This window comes from Electrona antarctica (genome assembly GCF_951216825.1).
Source record: "Electrona antarctica genome assembly, chromosome: 12".
NCBI lineage: Eukaryota > Metazoa > Chordata > Actinopteri > Myctophiformes > Myctophidae > Electrona > Electrona antarctica.
The window spans coordinates 11068569-11080252 of record NC_136793.1 but is presented as its reverse complement, the minus strand read 5'-3'; the positions used below and the strand labels follow the sequence as shown (position 1 = coordinate 11080252).

General features: G+C 43.1%; 1 protein-coding gene across 1 annotated transcript; it reads left to right on the top strand.

Moving 5' to 3' along the window:
- Positions 1-1802: 1802 nt before the first annotated feature.
- On the top strand, positions 1803-11138 carry LOC306933748 (UDP-glucuronosyltransferase 2A1-like; the record flags this gene model as incomplete). Its single annotated transcript, XM_079516055.1, has 6 exons — positions 1803-2523; positions 3669-3817; positions 9093-9224; positions 9346-9433; positions 10048-10267; positions 10716-11138. 6 exons carry the CDS (start codon positions 1803-1805, stop codon positions 10993-10995), a joined length of 1590 nt encoding a protein of 529 aa, XP_079372181.1. The 3' UTR covers positions 10996-11138.
- Positions 11139-11684: the final 546 nt, after the last annotated feature.

Below are 11684 nucleotides of genomic sequence, written 5' to 3'. Positions count from 1 at the left end.
ATGTTATCTTCAGGTTGCCATAGCAACGCCAGCCTCTGTGCTTTCCCGGTCTATGGCCATCAATGACGGAACCAAGGAAGATGTCATGATACCAGTCTCATCATCCATGTGCTGGTCCAATGAGCGCTCGACAACCAGCGCCAGCGTGGCATATTGCGGAAATGAACTATCTATTCAGCCAATGAACGTTTATCAACAACTGACGTGGTCTACAGTATTAATGCCTGGGACATGATGTGTCAGGCAGAGACAACCCTGTGCATTTTGTGGCACAGGGAGAGAGATTTTGTAATTTGGCTGTATGTGGGTATCTGTTCGGTCTCTCTGATCTGGAAATGAACCGACAAAATCATATCTGCTCTTGACTGGACTCACTTCTTTCTGGTGGTATCATTTTTTATTGGGTACTTAAGGTATTTTTCTAAAAGAGTATTTCCTGCTCAGATTAACATTTGGACATTGATAATAATCCGGTTAAAGCTAATTGTTAACTTTGTCATCTGAAAAGGTTTGGTAACCATTTTTTTACCATTGTGGTGCTGAGTATTTATTTGTACTCTTTGATTACTTTCTTAAAAGTATTTTTATAGTTTCAGTATTATACAGTCCTTTTTATCATTAGTGAAACATTAATTGTCCCTTCTGCATTTTATATGCAACAAATTGGTTTTATCTTAAATATATTTCCAACAGTACTGTGTGCATGAGAACACCATAACAACTGCAGTAGCCTGGCTGTTGTATCATGATAACATACAGTACCCATCATGCAATGTGAGCTTGTAGATGGTCTGTTTTCATACAACATACACTGTTGTGCAACAAAGTATTAAATAAGACTTAAGTCATTAAGCGATAGACAGACACACACACTATCTATATATATATATATATATATATATATATATATATATATATATATATATATAGATATATATATATCGGGAAGAAATGGCAATTTGTGTCAATAGAATCTCAGCTGGCACGTCACCTAATTTATTTCATACAGTAAAAAACGCCACTATGCTGGCTGCATCACACGACTACGCATTACGCAAGGACCTTTGTGCATGCATAAAGACAGTGTGCCAAAGTGCATTTGGCCCATAACACATCAGTGATGATACAAGTCAATCTTTCACTACTACAACGCATTGTTGTAGTTACATTTTGAAGAGAATATTTACAGCATGTTAAGATCTTTCATATCTACATTAAGTTACAGTAGATACATATCTTAGTGAATTATATATATATAATGTACGAACTGTATACGTGCATTGTGGACTTTAAAGCCCTTACCTTAATAGCACCAAAACGTGCCTGATTAAATAAAGTTTTAAAATAAAGCTTCTAATATGTTTTGAAGGGAATGTTTACGTAATTGCCGACATTTTCTTGCAAAATTGATGAGAAAATGTAGATACGAACAGAATATACTGCATCTCCATCATATCCATCTGCATTTGTCACCAATACAAAACATAAAAATAAAATGTTAACATTTTCCATAATAGTGGTTCCTCTATACATCAAGTTAGTGTGCGGTGTGCCATAAGCCTACCGGTACTTTAAGTGGACTTCAAAGCCCTCACAAACACCACCAAAATGTGTTTGCGTTTGTCGTGTATTTTGGACACGAGACCCTACAAAAATACTTAACCAAAACGGGAGAGCGGAGATAATTGTGAGACGGCAGACAGAGTAGATGTTATCTACTGCAACAAATCAGAGTTCACATAGTCAAGTTAATGATTTCTCGTGCAAGAGCACAAAACCTATTTTGCTCACAAACGATGAGCATGCGGTGTGGTCGATGCGTGTCTGTGTGGGTGCTGCTGGCAGCATGCATCGCAGGGGATGCAAGCGGTGGCAACATTTTGGTATGGTACACCGAGGGAAGCCACTGGATCAACCTCAAGACTGTATTGGAGTCTCTGGTGGACAGGGGACACCACGTCACTGTGCTGGTTCCCAGCACCTCCCTGTACATGACGGCCAGCGAGAACTCACGCTTCCACTATGAGCCTTTCAACGTCTCGCTCTCCATGGAGGGCTTGGAAGAGATCTTCAAAGACTTCCTTAACTTCTTCATGTATGACATGGACGACATGAATTACCTCCAGATCCTCAGTCGATTTACAAATATTATGAAGACAGACATGAAGTATGCTATGTATTACTTGGAGGGTCTGCTGAAAACAGACGGCGTCATAGAGAAGCTGAAGGGCGCCAAGTATGACCTTCTGCTGGCTGACCCCATCTACCCTGGCAGCGAACTTGTGGCTGAAATGTTGGATGTTCCCCTGGTCTTCACACTGCGCTTTTCCATGGCCCACACCTGGGAGAGGCTGTGTGGTCAACTCCCTGCGCCGCCGTCCTACGTCCCAGCGCCCATGGTCAAACTGACCGACCAGATGAGCTTCTCAGAGAGGCTGTTGAACTTTCTCTTCTATGCCTATCAGGACCTGCTAGCGCACTATATTTGGCAAGACCTTAATGCTTATTACACTGAGATCAGAGGTGAGGGGTAGCCAATTGGTCATTTCAACACGCAGTTAATATGCTTTCAAGGCTAGGCACGAGAGCCATGAAAGGAAGGGAGAAGCACCATGAATGAAATTAATGAATGAAACCTTTATTGCCTCTAGGAGAAATTACTTTGCACAAAGATTATAGAACAACAACAACAAAAACATCAGCAACCATACAGTACATGAGAGCATAACATAAAACGTATGTAAAAAAACACAATAAAATACTGTACATATAAGTTGAGGAAATTGATAGACTTAAAATGCAAGTGCCAAATTCAGACCATGTGATGAGAGCTTGTTAAGAGTGAGTGATGTGATGACTGACTCTTCTAGTCTGTATCATCAGTGGCGGGCACAGATACACTAGGTGGTGCTAGAGCACCTGCCCTTTGCCCTCTTTTGAAAAAGCAAACAAAAAAATTTGTACACTGTACAGTATGTGGGTCATGGTGACATTGATAAATCATTGGAGAAAAAAAAGCTTCTAATATATTACTTATGCCCTAAAATCTATAAATCTCACGCTATTAAGGCAACCGGCCGGGGCCGGTTCCACGCACTGCATGCACAAGGTGCCCTTTTTTCACTTGAGCACCTGCCCCTCTAAATGTGCACGCCACTGTGTATCATGAGGGCATGCTATTCCTACACCATGCAGGTGAAGCCGCATATTAATTACGTCAAGACTGATGTCCCTATTTTGGGCATGTTGCTGGCAAACATTTTCAAAAATCTTTTGAAAATAGAATATGATTATGTTAGCAGAGCCACATCATGATCAATCATGATCTATCGTATCATTTTCCAATGACTGTATATCATACAGTAGCAAAGGTGTATACAGCAAAGACGTTGCCTCTCAGTAAGGAAATCGTATATCTAATGTACGTATGTGTGTATGATGAACATAGTAACAGACACAACCGAATACATTGTTTTGTTCATAGTGGCTTAAAATCATATAACCAAAATTAACAATTTAATGTAATTAGCTAAAGATCCTAAAGTGAGAGAAAACAGTTACAGTACATCTGCAGAACTCATGATGACATAATACCATCCTGTTGGCACCTGTTGACCTACTGTATACAAATGACTGTTATTTACTGTATTTGTTTGGCACCTTGACAGGCAAGGATACTATGTTTTGTGACATGATGGGCAGAGCAGACATCTGGCTGATGCGCACCTACTGGGACTTTGATTTCCCTCGTCCCTTCCTCCCAAACTTCAAGTTTGTTGGTGGCATCCACTGCAGACCAGCAAAACCTTTACCCGAGGTTAGTACAATCAAGCAGTGGTGGAAAAAGTACTCAATTGTTTTACTTAAGTAAAAGTACTAATACTGCAGTGTAGAACTACTTCATCATAGGGCCTCACTCAGACCTTTGCAGCATTGCCGCATGCTTGTTGTATGAATGCTGTGAGTGTCATGGCCGCCCCAAGCATTTCCAATGGAAGTCACATGGTTTGAGGACTACATTTTGGACTACAAGCTGTTGTATGGCTTTCGGCTGTGTTTCGACTGCGCCCCTCCCCCTCATACAACACAAGTGTTGTGTCAGACCATGTGACTCCCATTGGAAATGCATTGGGGCAAGCTGTGTCACACCCTTTGTATACAGCAAGCATACAGCAATCTGTTGTAAAGGTCTGAGTGAGGCCTAAGGGTGCACTCACACCTTTAATGCAATTATCTGTGCTCGTTGGATCAATGCTGTGTTGTGTCATGGCCGCCCAATGCATTTCCAATGGAGGTCACATGGTTTGACACAACATTGTGTTGTATGAGGGGGAGGGGCGCAGTCGAATGCGCCCCTCCCCTCCCCCTCACACAACACAATGTTGTGTCAAACCATGTGACCTCCATTGGAAATGCATTGGGCGGCCATGACACAACACAGCATTGATCCAACGAGCACAGAGAATTGCATTAACCGTGTGAGTGCACCCTATGGCTGAGCTCACACCTTTAATGCAATTCTCGTGCTCGTTGGATCAATGCTGTGTAGTATCATGGCCGCCCAATGCATTTCCAATGGAGGTCACATGGTTTGACACAACATAGGGGGAGGGGTTTGTTGTATGGCTTTCAGCTGTGTTTCGACTGCGCCCCTCCCCCTCATACAACACAATGTTGTGTCAAACCATGTGACCTCCATTGGAAATGCATTGGGCGGCCATGACACAACACAGCATTGATCCAACGAGCACAGATAATTGCATTAACCGTGTGAGTGCACCCTACGGCTGAGCTCACACCTTTAATGCACTGCATTGCTGTTGTTGTGTAGTGTCATGGCCGCCCCAATGCATTTCCAATGGAGGTCACATGGTTTGACACAACATTGTGTTGTGTGAGGGGGAGGGGCGCAGTCGAAACACAGCTGAAAGCCATACAACAGACCATGTGACCTCCATTGGAAATGCATTGGGGGCGGCCATGACACTCACAACAGCAACTGAGCTCAGCCTTAGGCTGAGCTCACACGGTCGCAACACAGATTTTTGTTGTGAGTGTCATGGCCGCCCCCAATGCATTTCCAATGGAGGTCACATGGTCTGTTGTATGGCTTTCAGCTGTGTTTCGACTGCGCCCCTCCCCCTCATACAACACAATGTTGTGTCAAACCATGTGACTCCCATTGGAAATGCATTGGGGCGGCCATGACACAACACAACATTCATCCAACAAGCATAGAGCACTGCATTAACCGTGTGAGCTCAGCCTCAATGCATTTCCAATGGAGGTCACATGGTTTGACACAACATTGTGTTGTATGAGGGGGAGGGGCGCAGTCGAAACACAGCTGAAAGCCATACAACAGACCCCTCCCCCTATGTTGTGTCAAACCATGTGACCTCCAACATTGTGTTGTGTGAGGGGGAGGGGCGCAGTCGAAACACAGCTGAAAGCCATACAACAGACCATGTGACCTCCATTGGAAATGCATTGGGGGCGGCCATGACACTCACAACAGCAATGCAGTGCATTAAAGGTCACACGGTTAATGCAGTGCTCTATGCTTGTTGGATGAATGTTGTGTTGTGTCATGGCCGCCCCAATGCATTTCCAATGGGAGTCACATGGTTTGACACAATATTGTGTTGTATGAGGGGGAGGGGCGCAGTCGAAACACAGCTGAAAGCCATACAACAGCTTGTAGTCCAAAATGTAGTCCAAAAACCATGTGACTCCCATTGGAAATGCATTGGGGCGGCCATGACACTACACAACATTCATCCAACAAGCATAGAGCACTGCATTAAGGGTGCACTCACACCTTTAATGCAATTCTCGTGCTCGTTGGATCAATGCTGTGTAGTATCATGGCCGCCCAATGCATTTCCAATGGAGGTCACATGGTTTGACACAACATTGTGTTGTATGAGGGGGAGGGGCGCAGTCGAATGCGCCCCTCCCCCTCACACAACACAATGTTGTGTCAAACCATGTGACCTCCATTGGAAATGCATTGGGCGGCCATGACACAACACAAAATGCATCCAACGAGAACAGAACATTGCATTAACCGTGTAACCGTGTGAGCTCAGCCTTGGTAAAAGTGCGGAATTCAAAATGTACTTGAGTAAAAGTACAAAAGTATTGGCATTAAAATGTAGTACCACAAGTAGAAAGTAATCACTATGCAGAATGTCCCATTTGAAGTTGTCAAAATAGCAGATCTACAAGCTCACAATGCGACGCATTGTGAGCTTGTGAGCTTTTCAAATGACTGAAATGTATATAGGGCTGAAGTGGTTAGTGTATGTTTTGTAATAATAATCCAAATCTACAAAGTAACTAGAAACTAAAGTTTTCAAATACATGTAGTGAAGTAAAAGTACAATATTTGTCTCCACCAGGCCGAAGGCATGGGGAGAGAGTATGTTTTGCACTCCGTCCGTCCGTCCGTCCGTGTGTCCGTCCGTCCGTGTGTCCGTCCGTCCGTGTGTCCGTCCGTCTGTGAACAGCTAATCTCCGGCATCGTTAACCCGGTCGATGCCAAATTTCGCACACACACTCCCTGGATGCCAACGATGAACCACTGCCCCAAAATTCCCCGAACGGCCTGTTATAGCGCCACCAGGAGGCCGCTTTGTGCAAAACAAGTTTTTGGACAGTACACCTACAGATTTTGTCCAAACATCACGCAAATTGGTACACAGTCTCTCTAGAGCCATTCAACGAAACGGGTTTTTCAGATTTCTCAGACTCCATCCTGATTGGCTAAGATTGTCTTCCAAAGTTCGCAGGAGTGCTCAGTTTCAAACAAAATGCTGCAAATCATGAACACATCGTGTGATTTCCGTGAAATTGCGCACGCACATTCCCACTAGGCCGAGGAAGAAATGCCATGTGAACATTTTCAACTCAGCCTCATGGTGGCGCTATAACTGGCCGAAAAGTGTTTTTACCTCCAATTGCGGATTTGTGGATAACTTTGTATGCCAACTCCCTAGAGGCCAAGGAAAAACCTTTGCCTGGAATTTTTCACATCTGCTCTTTATAGCGCCACCAGGAGGCCGACATATGTAAAACACATTTTCTAATATTACTCCTTCAGATGTTATCCAAATTTCACACAAATCGGTACACATGCTCTCCATAGTCATGTGATCAAGACGGGTTTGTTTGATTTCTCATAATCCACCTTCATTGCCTACGATTGGCATCTAAACTTTTCAGGAGTAGCCCGCTTTGTACCCGTTTTGTACAAATCGCCACAACTACTCAACGCAGCGTCCGATTGCGGTGAAACTGTGCATGCATATTCCCACTGGGCTGAGGAAGAAATGCCAGTTTTCTAATCAGCCTCATGGTGGCGCTACAACAGGCAAAGCCGTGTCTCACACACACACACACACACACACACACACACACACACACACACACACACACACACACACACACACACACACACACACACACACACACACACACACACACACACACACACACACACACACACACACACACACACACACACACACACACTCTCCTGGTGGAGACCTGTGCCCAGAAGGGCACTTTTTCTAGTTGCCTCTGAAATGTAGTGAAGTAGAAGTAAAAGTACTGGAAATTGTAAATACTCAAGTAAAGTACAAATTGCTTTAAATTGTACTTAGTTACTTTACACCACTGCAATCAAGGCTCTTGTATGTAAAAGGTGAAACCTAGCAGAGCACCTCCCACCAGGGACCCTGAAGTGGACCCTTACACCCGTAAGGGTGTAAGGGTCTTATAGCTTATTTTGAGCCAGATCTGACTAGTTATGATATGACTTAAGTGGCTCTGGCCTCGATCGGACCTGATTCATCCAGGGACGTCCATCTTCAGTGGGCAGAATGTATGTTGGTTGAAATCAGGTGACATTCTGGGCCAGATCTGACTAGTCAGGTCCAGACCGTGCTTGCTGGGAAGTTAACTGAAAAGTTATGGAATGTAGGATGTGATATACACAGAAATGTGGCAGACCATGCAGACTGTTACATTTTTGAGCGGCGCTAGTCCCTCCTATATTCAGCTGTAGTGTAGATTTTTGTCCTAACACAAACATTACATGCCAATGAATAGAGAATTTACGTCATATGTAGACGAGCAAATCGGTAATTTTGTTAAATTCCCAATGACAATGAATGGAGAATTTACATCATATGTGTCTGAGCAAATCGACATGTTACGTCATGATGATGTACGATGATAAGAGCACCCCTCACTTCACACAGGTGTGCGTTTTCTTTTTAAACCTGGGTTTTTGGTATAATGAAGTAGCCCCAGGAAAGAGACTTGTGTGCACGTGATATTTGCACAGTTCTCTGACTCTCCACATTAAAACTTTGACGTTCCTTGACCATTGAGAGAGAGGAGGGGGGGGGGGGGGGGGGGGGTTAGTGGGTCCAATAATTTTTAATTTTTTTTTAAATCTATACATTATTTAACACCAGTTAAGTGGTTATTGTCATCTCTATTGTCTGCTTATATCCGTTAATCACGTCAAGATTGATCGAGTGTGATGTTTTCTTTTTTTAAACCTGGGTTTTTGGTATAATGAAGTAGCCTGATATCCATGCAATTGAGAGAGAAAGTAGAGAGATTATGTAGTATGTAGCTTGAGATTAGTCTCAAGCTACATACTGTACTGTATAGTATATTATACAGTGTACAGTACAGTATACTACCTGGGAAAAGTTGCAGATTGATCTGCAGTTGGATAGTGCCAATAGTTGCCGGTAGTTGTTATGTCAGTCTCTTTGGCTGGTTCTGCTGGTCTAGCCAAAGAGAACTGATGGCACTAACAAGGTCATGGGTTCGATCCCATGTACCGCCAACTCAGCATATGAGTAAGACTTGCCACACCCAAGCCGTGGAGTAAGGACTAGCTGATGGTAGGTGTGGCGCTCCACCTCAGCATCCTTCTCCCATGGGTCTAGTGTACTGTAACGGGGACAGACTCCCGTATGTTACCGGCTGATACCAACAATAAGCCACTCTTATATCTAAGAAGAATGTGTGTTGCTTCATGTTGGTATGTGACTACTGTACTTCTTTAGGATATGGAGGAGTTTGTGCAGAGTTCTGGAGATGCTGGCATCGTGGTGTTCACCCTGGGGTCCTTTGTCCAAAACACAACCACAGAGAGGGCCAACACCATCGCATCAGCCCTCGCTCAGATCCCACAGAAGGTGAGATATAAGCCAGTTCACAGACAGTACAATCTGCGCCTGACAGCCTGAAGTGTACTGTATATAGGAATATGGCTCAGGATGCATTCAGTGTAGTGTAACATTTTGCCATTTTTACCAGGTTCTTTGGAGATACGCTGGAGAGAAACCAGAGACTCTGGGTGACAACACCAGAATATACAAATGGATCCCTCAGAATGATCTACTGGGTAAATAAGAACTTGACTGAAGTACTGTCAGGTCCAAACCAATGTTGACTGAAACAATACCAATACTCAATACATTTAACTGAGTAACCATGAAATACTGAAAAAAAGAACTATCTCAAGCAAATAGTTAGGTATAATAGGTATAAGGTATACCGGAGACCTCGCCAGCTTACCGACTCGCCGCGGTTTAGTGCATTTTAGTTTTAAGTCTTCACTTTCATTTAAATTGCATTGAATTGAGAGAGAGATAGTTGTTTAGAGTTTACACTAGATGAAGTAGGAATGCTAAAGTTTAAACACCAATGTACAGAAAGAATGTAATTCATTAGTAAACAATATCCTGCTTAATTGGTAGGCCAACTATCATTGGTATTCACACATACTCAACTTTTTATCATTATCTAGCTGACCATTTAATTGCACAAAATAATTTGATCACTTTGGAAATGAACTATAACATCTGTGGGTTTGACATTCTACACTGATGAAGACAGCATGTTAGCATAACCATGAAGACATTGATGAAGAATTTTCGCTGCAGCGAGTTGGTAAACTGGCGAGTTCTCCGGATACCCCCTATAGATACTGAGATCTGCTTTGGTCTTTTCCTCAAGGACATACCAAGACCAGAGCCTTTATCACCCATGGTGGCGCGAATGGTGTCTATGAAGCCATTTATCATGGTGTCCCTATGGTGGGAATCCCAATGTTTATGGACCAGCCAGACAACATGGTTCACATGAAGGCAAAGGGTGCTGCACTCAACGTGGACTTCAACTCCATGAGCTCCAAAGATCTTGAGGATAAAATAAAGGCAGTCGTCAGTGAGCCATCGTAAGTTCTTATTGAAGTCATTTTTGGTCAATGATAGAATGGTGTATTATATAAAATAATAGATGTTGAAAATAGCGTTTTGCTATTGTAAATGTAAAGTACTAGAATTATCAAGTCTAACACCATGCACTCCGTGTTGTTGTTTCTCCGTGCCACGCGTGTGTCGCAGTGCAATATGACACACACAACACACACACAGATAAGCTGTGGTGTTGTTGCTTGGCATTGTCCGGTGCGATAAGGAAAAGGGCTGTTTTAGTTTCACTTGCAACACCGAACTGACTGCTGCTTGTAGTCCACAAAAATGTGCGCTCTGCCACAGAGGAATGTGAGCGTCGAATTCCCTCAATTGTATATAGGGCCTATAGATGCATTATATATATACATACATACCTGTGAAATGTCATGTTGGTACAGAAAGATTCCTATTGTGCCTCATGTGTTTCAGTTACAAGGAGAACGCCATGCGGCTTTCCAGGATCCACCACGACCGGCCTATCAGCCCTAAAGACGAGGCGATATTCTGGATTGAGTTCACCATGAGGAACAAAGGAGCTAAACACCTGAGGGTGCAGGCTCATGAGCTCACCTGGTACCAATACCACAGCCTGGATGTCATAGGCTTCCTCTTGGCCGTCACTCTGATCATAGCTCTGCTCTTCTTCAAGACCTGTAGCTTCTGCTTCTCCAAGTGCTGTGGTCTAAGGAGAAAGAGCAAAACAGAATAACTGATAGTGATACAATTAAGCTCTTCCACTCAACTTGAACTGCTTCAAAGGGATAGTGGATTAGATAATTTCCTTCAACGGTCAACTCTGTTTCTATCGATGCACTTGTAACATGACATGCTATCCCTTTCATTTAAATTGTGAACTGACCAGAAACTCTGTGCTTACACAATATATATCGAGACAACTTCTCAAATATCAACATACACAGGCCTATATTTGGCCTGGATGCTGGGAAATCTATCACCATACCCAGCCATCATGAATGGCGCAGACGAAAAACAATCTAAGTCCACACTATTTATCCATAAAGTATAAATGATGGATAAGGGGTCAGGACAACGAGGCCTTTTCGTGGATGGGTCAGAATGAAATTTGGACTTAGACTGTTTTTCGTCTGTGGTACTGTGTGCATGAGAACACCATAACAACTGCAGTAGCCTGGCTGTTGTATCATGATAACATACAGTACCCATCATGCAATGTGAGCTTGTAGATGGTCTGTTTTCATATTTTCGCATTACACTGTTGTGCAACAAAGTATTAAATAAGACTTAAGTCATTAAGCGATAGACAGACACACACACTATATATATATATATATATATATATATAGATATAGATATCGGGAAGAAATGGAAATTTGTGTCCATAGAATTGCAGCTGGCACGTCACCTAATTTATTTCAT